General features: G+C 40.0%; 1 protein-coding gene across 2 annotated transcripts; it reads right to left on the reverse strand.

The window, feature by feature from the left end:
- Positions 1-346: 346 nt before the first annotated feature.
- LOC137265945 (hephaestin-like) lies at positions 347-23,837 on the reverse strand. Of its 2 annotated transcripts, none has more exons than XM_067801430.1 (15): positions 23,623-23,837; positions 23,002-23,095; positions 20,355-20,490; positions 19,778-20,040; positions 18,794-19,006; positions 16,434-16,746; positions 15,636-15,742; positions 13,338-13,506; positions 12,471-12,751; positions 9,048-9,253; positions 8,253-8,400; positions 6,888-7,100; positions 5,989-6,205; positions 4,492-5,120; positions 347-2,238 (listed from the first exon to the last, which is right to left on the reverse strand). In XM_067801430.1, exons 3-15 carry the CDS (start codon positions 20,486-20,488, stop codon positions 1,880-1,882), a joined length of 3,252 nt encoding a protein of 1,083 aa, XP_067657531.1. In that variant the 5' UTR covers positions 20,489-20,490; positions 23,002-23,095; positions 23,623-23,837; the 3' UTR covers positions 347-1,879. The 2 variants fall into 2 exon arrangements, with proteins under 2 accessions (XP_067657531.1, XP_067657530.1); XM_067801429.1 differs by having other exon boundaries at positions 20,355-20,493.
- Positions 23,838-24,109: the final 272 nt, after the last annotated feature.

The raw sequence follows: 24,109 nt of genomic DNA on the forward strand, positions 1-24,109 counted from the left end.
GAACGCAGATGTTTACATATCTGACATTTATTGATGTTTGGGAGTTATTGTTCTTGGTAGAATATCTGTACATGTTATCGTCAATTATGTAAACTCGAAGTACTTCCTTTGCTCAATAAAGCGTTCCAAACTGGTTTCGTAGTCTAATGCCTACTAGGGGACAGTGACTCAGGACAATATGTGCGGATTCTGATGGTATTTGATCTTCTTTGTCTCTGTTTCCTTCCTTTCATTTGAACGAAATCAATATATCCTTCTTTGTGTGGAGACTGACTATGTGTCCTCCCGAAATTGTAAAGTAACGATAGTGGCAATAAGGTGCTTGAGGGCAGACAGGACCAAAAAATGACAAAAATTATTTTAATGCTCATCTAAATAATTACTATCTTAAAGTGTATTTAAAGCTGCATTTATACAAGCATTCATATAAACTCATAGGCATAAGAAAGTGAACACTTTTTACTTTCAATTTTTGGCAAAGTTGTTCAAGATAGTAAAATCGTTTTAGGCCGAAACGGTTCCCCCACACACTGACTAACCATGTGCCCAAACGCAGCGTGTTGTGTAGAAGCACGTGAACCTGAACTAGAACGTGAAAAATGGCGAAAGGTGCATCTCGGAGATTTTGCACAATGCTTGTCGAGAAAAGGTACAGTAGAAAAAGGCATCGAGAGAGGGGAGGCAGCAGATGGACTCCATCAACAGCCATGGTACACGAGCCCAGTACCATGATAGGACTGTTCCAACGTTACAAGCAGACTCAAAACAAGTCACGATCAGGCAGACCACATGTGACGACCCCACAGGAAGACCGCAATCCGCGTACTCTTCATCTGCGCAACCGGGTCATCACTACGACGGAACGCAACGGCTCTAGAACATGTCACCAGTCGACGTATCGTACTACGACGTGTAAGTGCAGCAGGTGTCAGAGCTCGACGTCCGCTACGGGGAATAGTACTGACCCAGGAACATTATCCTCGTAGGTTCCAGTGGGCACAGACTGAACTTCGCTTGTTGGTACGAAATTGGCAGCGAGTGTTTGGTACGAAATTGGCAGCGAGAGTTTTTTCACAGACAAGAGTCCATTCGTCCATTCACCATGTTCCATAATGAAGGCAAGGTAGGTGTATACCGTCGGAGGGGAGACTAGCTCCGAACTGCGTCCATGAAGTCCATCCTTTTGGAGGAGGCGGTGTGGGAAGGAATTTGTGGGAAACAAAGTACACAATTGATCGTAATACGTGGAAACGTGAACACTCAGAAATACAGAGATAGAATACATCAACCCGTAACAACTCCATTTCTTCGCCAGCAACAACAAGGAACACGTCCGAAGCAAGACAATGCCAGGCGCCACACAGCGCGAATTGTCCAGAACTTCTTGAACGGCCAGAATTTCAAAGTTCTTCCATGGCCAGCACGATCACCGGACATGAACCTCACAGAGCACTTGTGGGATCACCTGAATAGTCAGGTGTGAAGACGGTCACGACCCCCCTGCGAACCGAAAGGAACTCGCAGATGCTCCCAGGAACGAGTGGACGACATCGATGGCGAATCTGGAGGTGGAGGTCTAGAGGTTGTCACACTCGTGACTAAGGATGTGTGTGGTTGACCAGAGACTTGAAATGAGATATTGACTCTTTTTGTATCTGTGAACTGTGCTATTTCTACGTGCTGTTTATCTGTGATGAGTTTCGCATGGACACTCTAGATACATTGTCCCAAAAGATGGCATCATTAAGCATGCTGTAACTTAAAGTCATTACATGTTTTGCGTTGATTTTATCGATCATTTATGAGGGTGTTCACTTTCTTTTGACAACTAGTTTATATCTGTACATTATATACATAAACGGGAATTCAAGTGAACTATTTACATCCCGTAAGTCCCAAGTTCTTGTACATCTTTGACATTTGGTCCTTGTCTGGTTGTGTTTGGCATGACTCGGTATTTCCCCTCCATACCAGCAATGATGTGGTTGTTGACGTGACAGTGATAGAGCCAAGTTCCTGGATTGTCGGCGGCCATCCTCACTGTTATAAACATCCCCGGATACAGCTGACTGACGTCATTTATTCGATGTGTGTCACTGTATTCGGTCATTACGTTACCATGGAAATGAATGGAGTGAAGGTCAAAGTCCGAACCAAGGGTCATCATGTACCAGTCGACCCGCTCTCCTTCGTACATGGTTGGGCTTTTGGCGTTTCCAAACATATATCCATTGATTACTGAAAACAGACAAATTGTAATGACATTAATGATATAGAAAATTCCTTGAATGATAACGTTGTATATAATGGGAAGTTTCAGAGGTATTGTCATCCTTGTACTGTATGTATATGTGATGCCACAATATATCAGTAAACCCGTGAAGGTCCCGGGGTAGAATAGGCCTTCAGCAACCCATGCTTGCCATAAAAGGTGACTATGCTTGTCGTAAGAGGCAACTAACGGGATCGGGTGGTCAGACTAGCTGTCTTGGTTGACACATGTCATCGGTTCCCAATTGCGCAGATCGATGCTCATGTTGTTGAGCACTGGATTGCCTGGTCCAGACTCGATTATTGACAGACCGTCGCCATATAGCTGGAATATTGCTAAGTGCGACGTAAAACTAAACTCACTCACTCACTCACTCACTCACCCATATATCAGTACAATTATTGTCTTCTTGAGAGGGTGCGTAAGACACAAAACAACTCAGGTAAATTTAAACACACTGCTGTTATTAACCGTATTATATAATGTCATTTTAATTTATTCAATTTATTATTATTTAATTAATTTATTGTCCAAAATTGCTAAGACGGTGTAAGTGATGGTGTAAATACAAGTAGGGTCCATGCAGGGAGCAAATGTACCGTAAGTCCCCAGTTTTATAGTGTAGTATCTTCGTAAATAAGATCAGGATCGGGTGATCAGGCTCGCTGCCTTGGTTGGCACGTCATCGGTTTCGTAGATCGATGCTCATGCTGTTGATCACTGGACTGTCTGGCCCAGACTCGATTATTTACAGGCCGCCGCTATATTGCTGAATGCGGCGTACAACTAAACTCAATCACTCACTGCTAAGCACTCACTCACTTGTAAGACATTTGGATTTACATGCTGGCTGTTACCTCCATCTGTAATACCTTTGTTATTTTACAGGCCTTCGATCACCTGTCATCTAACAACTTTAATTTAAAAACCTTTCTCGTCACTGTAAGTTGGAAATATTGCCGGGGAAAGTCAATGTTGACTCACATGTTCGCTGTCCATTTGTGAATACTCTCCGGTACAAAGGAACTTTCATAGAATTTCACTTTCGCTGTCAAGTCACTATTGCTCATACACATTGCTGAACAAAGAAAGGAGCAAGAAAGACTGTTGATACAACGTAAAGTTCACCACACCAATGTGTTCGAGACAATAGAGTGTAACTTTGAAATAGTGTGTCTTGAAATCTGTCCACATATTTATCGCGAAAGCTAAGTTTTGTCATCAGGACCGGGTAAATACTCAGGAATGTTTGACATAAATTCTGCTCATGTATCATTGAGTGGTGCCCATACATCTTCCCATTCTGATTATATACTGAATCACATGAAAGGGCAAGTATTCCTTTATTTTTTTCCAATTTCTTCACAAGATTTGTATTGCATAGCTTGTGAAAAAACTGGAAAAATAAGGAAAACTTGAGCTTTCTTGTGATCACTTATTTTTTCCCTCAGTACATATATTTAATTAAATACAGTTCCAAGTTCTTGTAATGGACAGTTTGTATACTGTCTTGTCCGCAGTTTTAGAGATAGGTGCCAGTTTTACTTATAAATGACTGTGATATGCTAGTTGATTTTACTGTCCTTCGTTGACAGATTGTTATGATTTATATGTATTTCTGGTGGACTTGTTTTATCCACGATATGGCTGAAATATTGCCGATGTGCAATTAAATTTTAACTGACTCACTGCGATGGACAGGTAACCACATACGCCATTACATCACAGCTTGTCTACAGATCCATGGTTTTGTTAAATAAGATATGTTTAACCGTGCTATGTGGAAAGGTAACTATTGACTGACTCCTTGCTTTTGAGAGCAGGATAGACATTTGTCAGTCTTCAAACGGCATAAAATTAAAATATCATGGTTGGTTGGTTTGTTGTTTAATGCTGCAATATTCCAGCCATCGCTGTAAATAATCGAGTCTGGACCAGACAATTCAGTGATTACCCATGACCACAAGACAAAGTCAGTTGTTGGCGATGTATAGCGTGTTTGTATATTGTATTGTCTTTGTAAACAAAATAAATTTAAATGTATATGCTAGGTTTAGACACCATCTGTGATATTTTAGTTATTTTATAACTGGTTATTTAACACCCTATATTTATTGTGCATGGAAACCCTTCTCGTCACTATATGAATGAAGTATTACCGAGGTAACGTTAAATCTTAACTCACTCACTCACTCACCCGACAGAGTAATCTTGCCTACCGTGCATATGATTACTGTTCACAAATGTTATGTCAGTCGGATTCACTAAGTCTGGACGCCCGGCAAAGGTGTTAATATTTTCATCTATATACCAGCTGAGATTTTCATCAAACATGGCAAAAAAAACTGCAAAATCCCTGTCAACGTCTCTTCTTCTCCCATCTGTTCCCAACACTTCCGGTTTGCATATAACCAGAGGGCCCACGAGTCCTGAGTTTGTATCTGCGGCCACGTCAACGTCTGAGTAATACATTCTCGTCATGCACGGCGCATCACCCTCACCAGGTCCCACATCTGGAGTCACCTTCCACAAATAAGTCACAGTTTTCCCAGGATCTGCAATTGGTTGATCACGCTCGCTAGGATCCCATGCCGCAGAACGGGCGCTGCTGTAATGAAGTCCCTCTGTATGAACTGAATATGGCCTCATTGCTTTGTTACGGAATACAATCTTTAAAGTGTCACCAACATTGAGACGAATAAGAGGCCCTAAAATGCCCAAGTACTCCTCGTCTGGTGTTCTTAACTTTGGTTTCCGGAATTTGGCATCGGTATATTCTTTGTACACAGCTTTCATATATTTGGTTCCAAGAAGGGTTTGGGTGTGGTTGGTATATAGTTGACCCTGTCTGCAAGAAAACAAAATCACTAATTCCATGTACCTTTCAGTAATCAAAGAGTTAGATTACCGTTAGTTTTCTTATAAAGTAAATAATAATGATAATGCAATCAACGAGGAAGACATGGCAAATAGAATTGATGAGGATTGGTCGGTTGGGTACTAACGCCCTGAGGCGCCACGAGGCAATTTTACATGGATACCCTGTAGACACAGAATACGGATTCCGAGGAGATCAACCTTTGTTTTGTTCTTAAAGACAGAACGAATCGTCACAAGAAAAACAGATGATTTACAAATATTTACAATTTGTAAGGTCCATATTTACGAAATTTACACACAGTATAGAAAATATATCTACTAAGCTTGTAGACCCGTGAACATCCGTGGTAGAATAGGCCTTCAGCAACCCATGCTTGCCATAAAAACCGACTATGCTTGTCGTAAGAGGTGACTTACGGGATCGGGTGGTCAGGCTCGCTGAATTGGTTGACTCATGTCATCGGTTTCCAGTTGCACAGATCGATGCTCCTGCTGTTGGTCACTGGATTGTCTGGTCCAGATGCAACTATTTACAGACCGCCGCATTATAGCTGGAAAATTGCTGGGTGAGGCGTAAAACTAAACGCACTCACCAACTGCCAAGCTTGTAAATTTAGGATGGATTTTACCGCTACTTCCGTCCTTTTTAATTCTTCCCAAGGATTGTTTCAAAGTCTTTTCTATTTCAAACATCTGTTTGGGCACAGTTAAGTTACGTAATCCGTAATGCTTCTTGCGTGTAACATAATATGACATGGCTGAACCAAGGACCTACCTTACATCGACAAAACCATAGACCTTCACTACTTCACAATGGCCTCTATTGGCCAACATACCTTCCTCTGGTGTTGAATGGTTGACCGCTGACTTCATCTCTGTGATAAGGGGTATAATCCCATTCCACAACCTCTGCCTGTATGAAATACACACGTTCAACGCCCGTGTGGGGCACTGGGGTGGACGCGGGGCCAGGCGCACACTCCTTAACTCTGTACATTGCTTTCAGCCCACCTCGGAAGTGAAGATTTGCGTGACATTCAATTCCCCAGACACCTTACAAATGAAATTGTTATGTGTCTTGATAATCAATCTAACTAGCGCAATCACACAATTTGTAGTACACACATAAATACAGAAAGAGTTTACTGTTTGAAACACAAAGGGCAAGTTCCTGAGGTAATAAATGTAAGACATCTCTTATCATTTTAGCATGCTACACTTGTTGCGTCCTAATTCTCTAGTATTAACTGGTACACCTACTACCCGTGAAAGTTCGGGGTAGAATAGGCCTTCAGCAACTCATGCTTGCCACAAAAGGTGAATAAGCTTGCCGTAAGAGGCGACTAACGGGATCGGGTGGTCAGGCTCGCTGACTTGGTTGACACATGTCATCGGTTTCCAGTTGAGCAGATCGATGCTCCTGCTGTTGATCACTGGATTGTCTGGTCCAGACTCGATTTTTCACAGACCGCCGCCATCTAACTGACTCACAGTTACACCTACGTATTGGTGCCATGTCAATAACAATGTATGACATAACTGTATGACCGCGACCTGTCCTTGGTGCCGTAACGCTGGTACAGCCTGATGGTAACGTTTACAGTGCTCAGGGTTCATGTAAAATGGCTGTTGTCGTCGCCCATCTGCACCTCCCCTCCCCCCTCTCCCTCTCTCTCTCTGTCTGTCTCTCTCCCGTTTGCCTACATGCGTGCGTTCATGCGTGCATGTGTCTTACCGGTATTACTTGCAAGCATGGTCAAAGTCTTCAGCGCTCCGGACACCAATCCTGTTGACACCTTATGCTGATGGTGATTCGCGTACTCGTTGCCATGGAGATACAGAGTGTGAAGGTCATTCCATCCACCCAAGGCAAACACATGCCACTTGACACGGTCCCCCTTGCACATGTTCAGACCGCGGAGATTGCCGTACATCAGTCCATTTATACCTAGAAACGATCACATGTAGGTGGTGGCTTTTGCAAAATATTGCCATACATCAGTCCATTGATGTCAAGAAACGATTACATGTAGGTGGCTTTTGCACTAAACTGCCATACATCAGTCCACTGATGCCTAGAAAAGAGCACATGTAGGCGGCTTTTGCACTAAATTGATATACATCAGGCCATTGATGCCTAGAAACGAGCACATGTGGCTTTTTCAATAAACTGAAAAGTAAATTGCTTTAAACCTGACGTATAAATATGACCATCTCAGTAACATGAGCAATTTTCATATACCACCCATTAATACTTCTGACTCACTTAAAGCATTCACTGTGTGTGTGTGGTTGCGTGTGCGCGCGTGCGTGCGTGCAATGCATCAGGACATATGTTAATGTGTAAACAGTACCTATAAATAGTATGGGATATTTTGCAATTCCGAGTTCAGAACAATTGACTGAAGAAAGTGGCTACAGTTACAGAAGTGACTCTAAAGTTTAGATGAGTAGCATAAATTGTTACTCTGCCACAGATCAAATACATGACATTTTTGGGATACCAATTCATGTTTTCGTCTTTATCTCGATGTTTCCGGGCTAATTCTTCACAGAACAATGATTATCGACATGAAACAAAAAGATGTTTCCGTCAAATTTGTCGTGCATCCCTATTTGTTCCAATCCTAAATGCATTTCAAGAACATTATGCAAGAAGCCACTAAAATCATCGATCTAACCCACACAGCCACCCAGACTTGAACAAAGAGTTACATCCGATGGTCTAAATCACATTGTGTAATCCGCCCCTTATGGAGCACTGAATTGATTTCACTGTCTTACTCAAATATGGAATCTACTAAAAGTAGTTTAATCACTGGTATTTGTTACAGCTGATCACTTTCCTGAATTTATTGTAGTTTTAAAGGTTTCACTATGTAACCAAACAAATCGCATTACTCTTCAAAGAGACACACGTAATGCTGATAACTTCGTCTACTCTCCAAATTGTATTGGCTTTGGACTCCAAAGATCGTAATGAAGTTGAAAAAGCCTTTCATGAAAACATCCCCCGGCGTCATACGCTGGGATATTCTATAAAACCATACTCATTCATTCCTCACTTGAGCTCGTAAATACAGGGTATGTCAATACTCACTTCGCATGGTATTTGATTCAATGAATTCATCATCCGACTTATTCCGTTTGGTGTCGACTCCGGCCATTTTCATGTTTTCATCCAGATACCAAGAATAGTTTTCATCTATCATTGAATAGAGAATAAAAAACTCCTTGTCGATTCCAACCTTGAGGAAACAAGAAGACATCAGTGAAATGGGTTATGAAACATTCACATAACGTTATTACCCCTCTGGAAAAACAGTCCCTGTCAAGGGGGCAGAGCAATACAAAGATATAATTAAACCCTTTCTGTATACCAAAAGGTACCTGGGGTACATTTCTGTAGTACCTATGCCGACAACGACCCCTCAGCTCCAGTAAGGTTCTTGCAATGACGTGTGATACAGTGGTATCTACACAACAATCAGATCAGAAGGAGGTATTTAATATTGCCACCGCCAAAGAGGGTCAAGATCAGGAACAGCCGGAAAGGTTATTGTCTCCGTTTTTGTGGCTGATATTTTCTTGTGAACTGTCTTCCAGGAGATATATTGCTTGACAATTATGACTGAGTGGCACCAATGTAATCGTTGGGGACACCATAAATAGGTTTTATACATTGTACCCCTCTGCGTGTTTTTATATTTCTTGGTCAAATGTTTCTATTCGAGTCTCAGAAGATATCACCCATAAATTACTATGATAACTGAGCTGATAATTTGATATTTATTGAGTAGATGTGAAACAGACTTCCATGATTAATTTATAGACTTTATCGGATGGAGGCCTCTTGCACTAAATGCGCCGTAGCTGATTAATAACCGCCACTCACCTGTCTGTCATTGTCTCCTATTGCTCCTTTGCGACACAACACAAGAGGCCCTACGAGGCCGCTGAAGCTGTCTCTGGTGAAGTCAACACCGGAAGTGTAGAAGCGACTGATGCAATCTGGGTCATGCAGGTTAGGTCCCATGTCAGTTGGTACAGTCCAATAGTATTTCACCATATGGCCCGGTTTCACAAAACTCTTGGATTTGTCTGAATGAAGGGAATAAGGAAGTACTTTCAGCTGACAGACTCTTGGACAACACAGTGAGGTCTTAGATAACCAAGCGTACAAATAACCAGCTCATGCCAATGGAACTCAAACTACATATCACGGATACTCAGTGATAGAAGTAACACTAAATTATTGGCGACATTATGGGCACACGGTGTCTTAGTCAATCTATCTCTTCTGTTTTCACCCATCGGATTCTACCGCTACTCTGGTCACCCAACATAGTCCCGCATAGTCAATTCTTACATCATCCCAAATAATCTGTTCAACTTGACTTAAACCGGGCAAATACGCCATTCCTTATTTTCCAGAGAACTAACAGTGATCAGGCAGTTAACGATGACACATCATCAGCCTGCCATATAATTTGAAGAACGGATCCCTGGACCCTGATATGCTGGTCAACCTTCAGCTGTTGGCGGTCTAGGCCGTGTTTATGTTGTATCGTCCCCTGCAGTAAATCTGTTTTAGATTTAATTATTGGTTTTAAATATCTGTCTGTGATAATCTAGTTGGTTTACTGTCCTTCGTAGACAATTTTTTACCGTTCACTATTACGTATATTATTAATGGTTATCGTCACAATATGGCTTAAAGGACCACTAAACTCAATTTTTGGTACTCTTTTTATCACTGCATATGAAAGACTTTTGGTTAGTCATAAACGAAACACCATTTGTTTTTTTAAAAAACTTGTGGTTAATTAATACCAAGCGCTTAAGTTGCTAAAAAGCCGTCTGCTTCTCTCTCGTCCGCAAACGAAACTGCAGACAGGTTACGTAACTCTGTCGCCAAAGCCCTACAGTGACCTCATAGAGGGAACGATTGCCCGTTAAATGTATAGAAAATGTGTAGGAAGCTCGTCATTTTGCTGATTCTCGACGTCACCAAAGACATGCCGAATTGTTGTGTTGCCACAGTTGTTCCTTGGGGTCGGGTGATGGTGTCACTATGCACAGATTTCCACCAGACTCCGTAGTGTGTGCTTTAATTGGTTGTCAGTGTGTGCGAAGTGAACTTTGTGGAAGCTTGTGGTATATACGGATGGTTCGCCCCCTACCACGCTTCCAGGATAGAAAATGGAGTTCAAGTTTCATCGAGTTTATAAAATCAAGACTGCTTACTACACATTGCTGACCGACAGGATTTTGCATGGATATATCGCTTTCTTCCTCGGAAACGAGGTTGTGGTCGAAGTGACAATATTATCGTAAGTAATATTATATTGACCCCATATATTGACCGATTCCAAGAGTGAAATTGTTATGTTCTAAGCAATGTCATGCAACATCCCATTGTCCATCAATAAAATACATATTTTACTACCAGTAGAAAGTAACTGTCCCTTTGTAAGTCGGTGTAAGTCAAATCCATTTGAATTAATGAGATTATGTATGATTTGCTCTCATCAAGTTAGAAAATCAAAACTACATAAAAATGTATCTGAATCATTACCAAAAGGAGTTTGCATGCCACAGCCTGTAACACAACATAAACGAGGTCGGGGTCGAAGTGAAAATACTGCGCGATAAATTTCTTCACTTGCTAAATTTACTTGGTTTGTAACGTTCACTCACCAGTGTGTAGACATTTGTCAATATACGTTTTTATACTTGGTCTCATAATCCTAATTACTTTATAATCACACTTGCATGAAAACTTAATAAAAAGAAGCGATCTGCGAATGTACAACAGGAATGTAATATGTAGACATTTCATTGTTTTCCTATATGAATCATAATTCGCACGTACACCATTGTGTATGTCGTCTGCATCATTACACTTAACGACGAAAACAATGATTCTGTTGAAAGCTACGACAACTTATTAAAATAAAAAAATGCAAATATTAAACTTAAATTTACAGGAGCAATGTCAGGCTATTACCTTCTTCGAGGAATGTATCCATCAATATCCACAAAAACAAGTGATATATAATTCATCTGAAGATTTCCCAAGTGATGTGTCTTTTAACAGTCTAAAATGTGAAAACGTGATTTATCGTTTCAGGTTTTTCACAGTGCTGTATAGTTTCATTGATTACCCAAGATGGCACACCTGGCAACTAATTGCATAATGTGCGTCATTCTTTTTAAAAAGTTATTTAGTTAGCCAATAATGAGCAATCAATCAATGTACTGGCGGTTAATCCTTTGAAAGAAGGGTGTTGTTTTACATAGACACAGACACGACAGAGTGTTTTCAGTATAGATTAGTAAATGTACATACATAAACACTACCTTTTGACAAATCCCCCATTTAAATCCCCATAAAACTAATTAATCAATCAGCGTGTAATCGGTTAATCCTATGATCGGTCCAGACAAAAGAAATGCCAAATGGGGGCCTTTGTCGGGTAATCTAAGTGGCGTTACCACAAATTATACCTGTTATAAATTCATTAACTGAGCATCAAGTGTATAATGACAAATAACGTGTAGGTTCATACAACCTAACACGGATTACAACCTAGCGACACCAAGTGATTTTGACTGAATCGTCTATGAAAACAAGGGTTGTAACTCGAAAACTAGGCAAAGCAGGAGACAAAACGAAATGATAGTAGATTGTGAGAACATATAGCTGTCATTTTTATCAAGAGCTTTCGCGATTTCAGGTTTCTACAAACCTGTAAACAAAATAGTTTACCCCCTGAAATGTAGATGAATACTGCACAGACCCTCCTTTCTATACCTCACAATTACGGAGACGCGCCGCTCTGATTGGTTGAAATTTCGTTTGCGGCTGGGAATTGTGCACTGTTGACAAAAAGGCCGATTTAAGGTAATTAGAGATCGTAATGAGCAGTTTTAATGACGGGGTTTCATTTATAGCGATGTCAGCAACTGATTTTGCATTTGTACCTTATAAGAGTATATGTGACCTTTTAATATTGCAGATGTGACGTTAAATGATCAACTCACACACTCACTCACCAACGGATCTCCAGATGAGTCAACTGTTCGACACACTCGGTCTGTAAAGAATCGATTCTGGAGGAGACAGTCCATTGAAAGGTCAATTAACATTGATCTACACAATAGTGGCACAATGACATGTTTCAAGCAGGCTCGTGAACCTGATCCCGTCAGTCGTCTCTTACAACAAGCGTGTGTTCCTGAAGACAGATTCGAGTGCATATTTCACGGGTCATGTTTTGCCACATCATGCATTAGGATGTACTGCAATATTCACCTGGATGATTGTCATTGTACAGCATGCCCTCGTTGGCCTTGTCGAAATGAACTCCCTGCGGATGGATCGAGTAGCCACGTGAGGCCCGATTGAGGAAGTAAACGTGTATGACATCACCCACTTCCACCCTGATGGGAGGCCCAAGGAGGCCAAGGTGCTCCTCATCTTCCATTCGTGGCTTTTGTACTTTGAAGGACTTGTCAGTGAACTCCACAAAAACTGCCTTCTTGTACGCCCCTCCTATAAATTTCCTGTTCCTCTTGAAATATGTTTGAGCAAACCTGAAAAATGTCATACCGGTGTCAATGTAGACCAAAATATAGTACGTGAATAGTTTGTTTTTCTTTCTTTCGGAACAGGGGTGGTGGGGTGGCTCAGTGGTTAAAATGTCCACAAGTCAATCTCATGACTAGTGTTTGATTCCAAACATGGGTATGATGTGTGAAGCCCATTTCTGGTGTCCCCACCTTGATATTACTGTAATATGTCTAAAAGCCAGACTGATTCACGCTTTCAGTACAAATCATCAATAAGTCAAGATATCAAATGAAAAAGAAATCATGTGAACAGTTGAACTTCTAAAGAAGGTTTGACGTTTGACGTTTGACGTTTAGAATGATTTCGTGTCATCTACTGACGGAAGAAAATAAGGGATCACATGAAAGTACAAGTGTTCCTTTACTTTTTTCCAGATATCTTCTCAAACTATGCGATACAAAGCTTGTGAAGAAACCAGGACAAAAATATATAGGAACACTTGTGCTTTCATGGGATCCCTTATTTCTGTCCCTCAGAATATTTATGAAATCGGTAATGTTGGCAACAGGATTTTGGTCTGCCTCGGCACAAATGACAAATACTACGTACCCCTTCAGTAAACTCCCCCCGTCGTACAGGTCTTTCCCAGAAGGCGCATAGTTCCAAAGTACTTCTTCTGCTGCGATGAAGTACTTCCTTATTCTACCCGAAGCCTTCTGTTTTGGTTTGAAGAGCAGTTTGTTGCAGGTGCCAATGTTGATAAATGCACTTGTACCAGCTGCAGAATGATCAGCAAACACCGTCAAAAGCGATAAGGATGTGCTTCGATAGAACTGGATGCAGTAGCAGTTTGGGACATGAGTAAACTGAATTGCAGAATTGCACGACGCTGTCCAGTACTATATCGTGGAACGGTTCTGAAATGCGGTGTGAATCTGTTTTGGTTGGTTGGTTGGTTGTATATCGCAACACTCAGAAATGTCTAAGCTAATATGGCGATGGTCTATAAACAATCGAGTGTAGATAGGATGACCCAGTGATCAAGAGCATGAGCATCAATTTGACAAACTGGGATACGATGACACGTGTCAACCAATTCAACGAGCCTCACCATTCCATCCTTCAGTCGCCTCCTGAGACATGCATGGGCTACTGAAGACCAATTCTAACCCTGACCTTCACGGACACGGAAACATGTGTGATGTTTGTATTGATAGATCATGCCAAAGTTAAAAATGGATACCCTAGCCTGCACAGTATACAAAGCACAGTCGTTCAGCTCTTGTTTGACTCCCTTCATGAAAAGCGCCACGGTAACAACAATTACGTCTTACGTCTTTGGAATGAGATTATCGGGGATTGAGATCTTCCTGCATATACTATTTCCAAGGCGGAGACCGCGAGGGAGATCAAACAAACGACCTCCTCAAAAACGTGGTTCCACTTGGCCACGGAGGCGGGATGAGGAGCAGTCCGCTGCATTAGCACTGTCGAAATATGAGACAAAATGCCATGGATGTAAACTTCTTCAGTAGTTTATTTACACAACGTTTCTGGGCTATTCCTTGCCCTTTCGTCATCCACCTGTCATCCACCTGTCATCCACGTGACGAAGAGGCAAGGAATAGCCCAGAAACGTTGTGTAAATAATAACGAAGAAGTTGACATCCATGACATTCTGTCTTATATTAGAATACCAACTTCTAAATGCTTCTCAAGAACCTCGCTGTTGAAATGTACACATGGACCAGCTGCCAACATCAAATCACAAACAACAACGGCAAACAGGCACTTCAGTGACTGAATGGGAGGCAAGCATCAAACCTTGACGCCAGTAGGGGGGTTATCTGAGTAGATGACAGGCAAACCAATGTGTCCTTAGTATGGTTCACATACGAGAAGTCGAAGTCCTCGATATAAAGTAGACATAATAGCACGTGCCACCATTCCATTCATGTACATGCTGAGGCTTAAATATATTTCAGGGGATAACTGTACTGTGTTTGACGAACTGAGGACGTACACTGGTGGTTATATAGCCGTAAATTTAGTTATATCAGTGTACGCGTATCAGTAGACAATTGGGCGAGATTCTCTATATCTAAATAAGAGTTAACAGTCCCGAATGAATGAATGAATGAATGAAAGAAAGAATGAATGAATGAATGCAAATTTATTTATATGGACGACGCGTATCAGAAGACACTTGGATGAGATTCTCTATATCTACCCCCAAGTCAAGAGTCCCGAATGAATGAATGAATGAATGAATGAATGCAAATTTATTCATATTGACGACGCGTATCAGAAGACACTTGGGTGAGATTCTCTATATCTAACCCCAAGTCAACAGTCCCGAATGAATGAATGAATGAATGAATGAATGAATGAATGAATGAATGCAAATTTGTTTACATGGACGACGCGTATCAGAAGACACTTGGGTGAGATTCTCTATATCTAACCCCAAGTCAACAGTCCCGAATGAATGAATGAATGAAAGAAAGAAAGAACGAATGAATGCAAATTTATTCATATCGACGACGCGTATCAGAAGACACTTGGGTGAGATTCCCTATATCTAACCCCAAGTCAACAGTCCCGAATGAATGAATGAATGAATGAATGAATGAATGAATGAATGAATGCAAATTTATTTATATGGACGACGCGTACCAGTAGACACTTGGGTGAGATTCTCTATATTTAAGTCCAGGTTAACACTGCCGAATGAATGAATGAATGAATGAATGAATGAATAAATGAATGAATGAATGAATGAATGAATGAAGTTCATATAAATCGTAATTCCATGACCATGATGTTGATGTCAGTATGTGAGCATCTGAGTATGTGAGTATGTTAGCATTCGGATACTTGTCGGATACTTGGCATTCGGATACATACCGTAGAGATGAGCCGTAACCTGGTCGTACATCAGCCATCTTCCAACTGACCGAGCCTGCATCGTGACTGTGGCAAACTGGGCTACCTCGATACGCACTGAGTTTTGCCTGTTAACATACATAGTTATGCAAAATGAATCTGATATTCAAATTGCATTTATATATTGTTATGTTAAACTTGTAAGCATGCCTTTCAAGACGGTATTATGTGACAATATTCATACTTCACGTGACCCTTTTTTAGAACCAGATTCAAACCACTTGAATTTGTCATGTTGAAAAGAAACTGCATGACAACATATAAACACATTTTAATTTCTGTGTTCAGTTTTTATGAGTGAATGTGATACTTGAATCAGAATTTTAAAAATCCATATATTTGTTCTTGTGTTGAACATGGACTTAAATGTAAAACATTTCTGCAACATTACCGATGTGTTAGGCAATATTTACTAGTCTCTCTCACTTAATCTCTTGGTTAGTCTCACACTCTCTCTCTGTCTGTCTGTCTGTCTGTCTGTCTGTCTCCATTAACGAAGCGGGGACTCTAAGTGTAAACATTTGACGAAATGCTAAACTCACATAGATTACAAGTGAGTGAATTTAATTTTACCGCGCTTTTAGTGATGTTGCTGCAATATCACCACGGGGGACGCGGGCTTCACACGTTGCATCCATGTGGGGAGTCAAATCCGGGCATTGGCCGAACGCGTCAATCACTAGGCTACCCCACCGCCCCACATAGATAATGAACCAAAGATAGATCTGATTTCATTTCATGAGATACCATAGATCATACCTGTGTTCAAACTGACCAAAGGTATGGCCGCTGATGGCGAGCGTGTGCAGGTCAGTGGTGTGTCCAAGACCAGCGAAATGAAAGACAACTGTTTCCCCTTGACAAGCTTCGATGCCTGGCAAGTTCCCGTAGATGTAGCCGTTGAATGAGTTCATAGCGTTGGACTTCTGGAAACGCGGGTCTTTCAAATCTATTGAAGATACATTTCCTGCGAACATGTTGATGTTTTCGTATATGTACCAGCTTCTATATTCGTTCACCTTTGAGACGTAAATGGCGTAATGACGTTGTTTATTAGGTCGGCTCAGTGTACCTGGAATCCCAATACGATATCGTTAGGAACAACCTGAATACATATATGTGAATAAACGGACAAACAGAAGAAGTATAAGTCACATGCAGTCTTCACGATTTCCCCAGTGCTGTTATAAACCTACCCTACCGTGAGCACAACATACACATGAATACATTTCATACCTGAGATAGTATCGAAATCATGTGGTTATATCACTGAAAGAGGCTGAACTAGTATAAAATGATTGATCCCTACCCCCCCTCCCCCCTCACACACACACACACACACACACACACACACACACACACACACACACCAGCCACCCCGTGAGCACGTATGTGTGACCGTGTCATTTTTCCTACAACGTTTACAAGTGAGCATTTATGTATTTATTTGTTTCAAGTCTTAACTTAGTTATGAATTCTATATTGCAGTTTTGTGTAAGGATTTTTCGCTTGATGCCTAATGATTACTTCAAAGCTGTGATGGTCTAGTTATTTTAGTGTGGACAGGTCTTAATTCTAAAGTTATTGGTACGTTAGTCCACAAACATTCAAAGTAAATTCTAAATTTCCAGGTTTTAATCGTAGAATAAGTGGGGTTTTTTTATTGTATGGCTAGATTTCCCACATTGCTGACGGCTGAGGGGATAATGTAAATCCAGCTAGGGACCATGCAGGTAGCAAAAGTACTGTAAGTCCACATGGTCCCTAGTATGGTGATCTACCTTCAGTTCTTAGCAATCTATAGCACATTGTCCTCTATAGATAAATTGTTTTAGGCATAGCTGCTAGTTTCGCATTCTTTTCTGTGATGTTCTAGTTGTTTTACTTTCGTCGACAGGTTTCTATAATACTCATATATTCCATTTTAATGTTATGTTCCCGTCACGATATGGCTGAAATATTGCCGATGTGACGTTAAATATTAACTCACTCACTCACTCTACAGTTATTTTTCATATATATATATCCGCTTTCATCGTCACGATATGACTGAAATACTTCCAATATGCCTTTGACTTTTAATGCATGCACTCAATGCCGTAAACAGATACATGCCATACATAAGACACACGATAAATTCACATACAAAGGCAACAATACTGTGTTAGTGTCCCGGGCATATTTGTTAAGGTAATGAAATTGCTCCTTGAAAGGAATGAATGAATGAATGAAAGAAAGAATGAATGAATGAATGAATGCAAAGCGTCTACTCAATCTATCAACAGTAATAACCCGATAGGGTATGACTTGAAACTCCACCAGCCAGCCAGTTTGGCAGAGGTTAAATCTTTCACTTGATACCATGTCATAATAGTTTTGTCTATTTATCTTCAAACATACTAATGTAAAGTTGTGAGATAGAAACGATCAGAAACAATATAAAGGCACTGACAAATCAGTACAAAATCCTCTCATTTCATCCCCAGACAGGTAGTCAGAGGCTTATGAAAAGGTAATGCACTGCAATCACGCAACAGCATATGCGATTTGGAACTATACGTGTCCTTATAAAAGGATCCATATGTTGTGAGATATAACACATCAAGCATCATACTGAATCTGTTGTAGGCGATGTATATCCTGTTTTCATACTGTATTGTCCATGTAGTTCTATTAGAATTAACTTTACACACTAGTTTTTATTCGAATTGTGATATTCTAGTTGTTCTACACTCCTTCGTAGACAGGTTTATATAATAGATATATTCCATTCTAATTTCACCTATGTTCTCGTCACGATATGGCTGAAATATTGCCGATGTGGCGTTAAATACTTACTCACTCACTCACTCACTCACCCGCTAATCATACTGAACGTAATGAAAACGGCGTTTCATTAATAGCGCAACCTACTCAATAATTTCATCGGTAAACACTTCAGGTTAATTTAATAGTGGGGCGGAAGGGTGGTCTAGTGGTCACTCGTCGCGGGTTCAATTTCCGAAATACGTCATACCATTTTCTGGTTCCCCCGTCGTAATTTTGCAAGACTGTTCTTAAACGCGGCATAGTACCACACTGATTCAAACAGTTTATGGTAACGTCACCAAAAAACGTACCAGGTTTACAAGCGTACATGAACCCAACCAAGCCCGCGTTGATGTCTTCATTGGGATGGACATGTGAGTGGTAGATCCATGAGAGGCAGTCGGGGCTGTTTGGAGTGGGGCTGGCCTCCGGGGTGATGGTCCAGTTGTAGATGTGGCTGTGACCAGGCTTCACCAAATCCTCAGCAGCATTCGTGTTGTGGTAGCCATCAGCGTAGAGCGCCCCTGCGATGAATTTACAAGCTTGTAATTTCTTTAAAGATGAGGTTTGCACGTGTCACATGCAGGGTCTCTAATGTGTATCAACAATATGAACTCAAATAGTATAAAAGAAGCGTGAAATAGTTACGTCTATACACTCCTCATGACATCAAAGAGAAATTAAAACAGGGAATTCTGGGAAAAGGAGAAACTGAAAGAAGTGGTGGTAAAATACCTTCCTGAAATTACAAACAAATAAAGCTTTGTAAATGTTTTCTTTAACAAAATTGCCATCTTTATAAATGTTATATTTACAAATTGCACATTTTGTAAATCACCATTATTTTCTTGTGAACGAGTCTGGGTCATGATCCACAAATCGTTCGAAGCGCTACGACATTCGTAAGCCAGTGATAAATTATAGGGGCACAAGAGTGTGTGCGAGCCCTGCATCAAAGAATCCAGTGGTAAATAACACGAGAATCGACGGACGCAACTGAGATACGCTGCCTTGGGCCGCCTCTTTCGACAAGCTTGGGATGCTTGCAACCATCTATCACTGGTATTTATGGGTTGTAGTGAACTGGGGAAACTCAGATCTAACTCAGGACTCACAATGCAACAACGAACCATTACTAATTACATGTTACCGTCCCTTCCAGCTAAGATACTGAACATAGACAACGTGAGAAGCAGCTAATATGAACTTACATGCAGGACTTTTATAAGCATTTCTTGTGTGATTCTTGAATTCAGTTATAATCACCAGGGGTATATGTTCTACGGATTACCTACCTTCGCTCGTCTTGTTGTACTTCACACCATGGGCGTGCATAGAATATGTGTAGTTCTTCGCAAAGTTTTTGAAATGAATGATAAGAAAATCGCCCTCTTCACCCTTAAGTATTGGCCCCACAAATCCCAACCATATTGGCTTTGGTATCTCTACGGTGTACGTGGCATCTGTGAATTCTTTATAGATGGCCTTCTTATATACGTGTCCAAGTCGATCCGGGCCTCTTTCCAGGTAAAAATCCGCATCACTTGAGATATTGTAGCTACAAAAATAAGAACAAAATGTGTAATAAAATGTCTCATGCTTAATTATTGACGGATGTAGTTATTTTTGTATTCCAGTCGGCAAATCCCTTGTACATCACACGTGTAAATAGTACAACCTATAAAAAACATCACACCAAGAGCATATCTTTAAAAAAAACCCACAATATCAGCTTTGATTTAATTGAACCATCCGTATAATGAATAGGAATCGTTCATATTTTATTCCACTGTATAAAATGTGGGCATCGCTAGAAAATTGTATGGCAAAGTGGGCATTTCGGGTTTTAGAGCTCATTTTGTTCTCTGTTACCTTTTGGGAGTGACCAGATCCTTTCCACTTGGGGCAAAGTCCCAGAGGACTTCAACTACGGCAACGTAGTAGTGTCTCTCAATGGCTAAACTCCCAGCTACGCATGCAGTTAGGACTAGCAACAGTGTGTACATGGCTGCTGACAGAAATAAAGAACACAAGATATCATACTACACTTCATTCCAAGCTTATTACTTCTTGGAAAGAAGAAGACTGTCTATTATCTGATTTTTTAAAAAATGTTTTGTTTTGTGTACATTAAAAAATATTTATTCATTTACTTTTATTTATTATTTTTATTTTTTTAATTTTTTAAATTTTTACTTTATTTTATTTATTTATTTTTTTTTTTTTGAGAGGTGTGTGTTTTTGTTTGTTGTTGTTTTGTTTGTTTTTTTGTTTCTTTTTTTCGGTTTGGTTTGTTTTGGGTGGATGTGGTGTACTATGTTTTTGTTTCTTCTTTCTCGTTTGTTCAGGTGAACCCACACACCATGTGTTTGTTTTACCATAACTATGTTTAATGAAGAACTGCATGTAATCTTAGACAAATCATAACTTGCAAGTGATGTAAGCATTGAATGCAGTGTAGTTATGCGTGAGAGACATACAGATAACAACACGAGTATCATATCTTACGGGTTGTAAGGTCAGCGATATCTGACAGGCACGAGTGCAGTAATCTCTTTTTAATAATAACGCCTCCTGGTAGCTCTGTTTTGTACAAGCTGGGGATGTTGAATTGCTGCTGCTCCTGAGACGAGGGAGTTACAGTAGTCTAGGCGTGAGATGACATATGACTGATCTAAAAGTTTGGTCGTGTCAATGTCGTGCAAGTGCGGCGATTTTTTCCTATTCGGCGGAGGTGGAAAGTAGCTGATCTTACTGATGTTAGGGCTTGTGATTCTGGTGACATTGAAGACTACATGTAAGACTACAATCGCCTATTTTACGAAGCTGCTGCCTGGTTCCAATGATCATGAATTCAGATTTGCTGTCGTTGAGTTTCAAAACGTTGTTGGTAATTCATATCTTGATGTCAGTGATACAGTTCTCCAAAGCATATTTTTCCTGGTGAACATTAGCTTGTTTAATTGTTATGGACAGTTGGTAATCATCTGCATAGCCATGGAATTTAATATTGTGACTTCGGATGATATTACCTATTGGGAGAATGTACAGTGAGAATAAAATCGGACCGAGCACAGAGCCTTGTGGTACGCCAATGTTGGTTTCTCTGATGCATCAGATCGCATTATGAACCTTGATCTTCATTGTTCTATTTGACAAGTAGTCCTGGAACCAATGTAGTGCTGTTCCTGCCATACCCATAGTGTGTTCTAACCTCTGCAGACACTTATACTTTTACACACATTTATATAACTTATATACATACTTATATACTTATATAACCTTTATAGTCGGATTGTCATAATATCTATTTCTGTTGTCTCACTTTAATACGAAAGCCATTTGTGATCACCAAACCAAATGTTTCCTTCGTACAGGCTAATTATCAAAGCGAAGGTGAAATCAAATTTTACCTACAACACAATCTAAAACTATCGAACTTTGTCACAGACACGGGTTAGTGTGCCCAAAAATGAATGACTAAATTACAATCACGAAAATACGTGGTCATTTTAAATGAAGTTGTGATCTTATAATAATTAATAAGGGATCACATATAGTGCGCTAAATACCACAACGCACGACGGTCTAAGCGCATACAGCCATGATGACTGTTAACGTTAATACTTCGGATAAGCCTAGCTGCCTGTGAGGCATTAGAAGGTTAGGAGTACATATTAGTATAGGGTGTAAATATTACATACAATACAGAAAGAAAAGAATCAGCGAAAGGGATTAATGCACCTGGATTATCCACTGAAACAGATTCCCCAGGGCACAATACATGTTCATGCAAACATAATATGAACGGTGCACTGAAAAGCCTTTTGATTGAAACATTTGCGTATCTCTCTGAAAGCGAAATAATAATCACACGTTGTCCCGTAATCCCAAATACATGAGATATAATACAAAGATGTGTTTAATACAACAATTGACAGCAAATACAGTTTCCTTCTGTCTCCGGTATTTTTATTGATTAATGTTTCAAGCTCTACATTTAATTAGATTTAATGTGTAGGTAGCATGTACGCATTACCTTGCTCAGTATATCACACAGATTAGGTATGCTTTTAAGTTATGTTAAAAAAACAGTTAACAGCAAACACAGTTTCCTTCTTTCTCCTTTGTGTCATGCTGAACAATGTTCATGCGGCTACAATTACGTAGATTAAATATATTAGGTATCACATACTCATTAACTTGTACAGTATATGAAATAGGTTAGGTATACTTTCAAATTATTTTCGGGTTGCGTTTAACAGCTAACACTGCTTCTTTCTCCTCCCTCTGTATGATGTTGATAATGTCTCAAGTTCCACAATTAATTAGATTTCCCATATAGGTAGAATATAGGCATTATCTCGTACAGTATATCAAACAGATTATACTTCCACATTATGCGTTTAACAGTTTCTTTTCTTGTTCTTGTGCAATGTTGTCGCATATTTCAAACAAAATTAATTGAATTTGGCAGGTAGGTAGAATACGCGTATAAATGCATTTCTTCAGGTCTTACCTGACCAGATTAAGCGGCAACCAGCATCCTTTGTTGTCTGAATTGTGAATCCAATGGTGTCTCAGGTTATAGTTTTGTCGAGGATAAATTCTCCCTGTTATGTCACACGTAAAAAAATCATGGTGAATGGCCTATTTTTTCGCTTCTCAACAACGGCGACTTCATTCACGTTTCATCGAGTAGTATCACAATAACATACACAACATATGAACAGTAACATAGACAATATACTAACAATAGCATACGCAATATATGAACAATAGCATACACAATATATGAACAATAGCATACACAATATATAAACGATGGCATACACAATATATGAACAATATCATACACAATATATGAACAATAGCATACACAATATATGAACAGTAGCATACACAAGATATGAACAATAGCATACACAATATATGAACAATATCATACACTATATGTGAACGATGGCATACACAATATGTGAACAAAGTACATTTGCCTTCTTTTAAAATGGAGCTTTACCATGGTAAACACATATTGCTATTGAATTACGAGAACCTTCAGTTGCCATGTCGCTGAATTCAGTTGCCATGTCACTTGTATTGAATGAAAATAGGTAAAGATGACCAACGAATTACTTACTATTTTAAATGTCACCAGTGATGTAGACTTAACCGTTATCCTGGGTTAAATCGAATATGAAAGACAGTCACCAAGTTGTCATCCCTTGAGCTGTTTCACACCCATACTAATTGCAACATTGAAACCCTATGCTTTATACAGCAGAGGAAACACACACACACTTAACACATCTTGACTATAATCACCCAGCTCAGAAATAGAAGGACGTCCGTACGTATTCATGTATTGTGTTATGTAACGGAATAGATTACTAGACTGTTCGACTTTCGTCTAAATGCATAATTGGACTTGATGATTAATGTTCCAAGCTGGGAAAAAATGTTTTGTCCGTGTTTAATAACCACGTTGCGTTTTAATGTGGATATGTTGTGTTAATGGGCGGTGAACAGTGTTATGTCTGTGTTGTAATGACAACCTTCCGCTTTAATGTACGTTATATAAAGAATGGCACAAGGTCACCTCGACATCACCCACCTTTTACAGCTAA

The sequence above is a fragment of the Haliotis asinina genome, chromosome 15 (assembly GCF_037392515.1).
Source record: "Haliotis asinina isolate JCU_RB_2024 chromosome 15, JCU_Hal_asi_v2, whole genome shotgun sequence".
NCBI lineage: Eukaryota > Metazoa > Mollusca > Gastropoda > Lepetellida > Haliotidae > Haliotis > Haliotis asinina.

What these genes read in the sequence shown, in the direction of transcription:
- LOC137265945 (XM_067801430.1), bottom strand. Translation starts at nt 20,488, where the DNA reads ATGTACACACTGTTGCTAGTCCTAACTGCATGCGTAGCTGGGAGTTTA. An exon ending in CATGTACGCTTGTAAACCTG is followed by an intron (nt 16,747 to 18,793) that starts GTACGTTTTTTG and finishes TTGGGATTCCAG; the next exon opens with GTACACTGAGCCGACCTAAT. An exon ending in TGAATCAAATACCATGCGAA is followed by an intron (nt 7,101 to 8,252) that starts GTGAGTATTGAC and finishes GATCGTTTCTAG; the next exon opens with GTATAAATGGACTGATGTAC.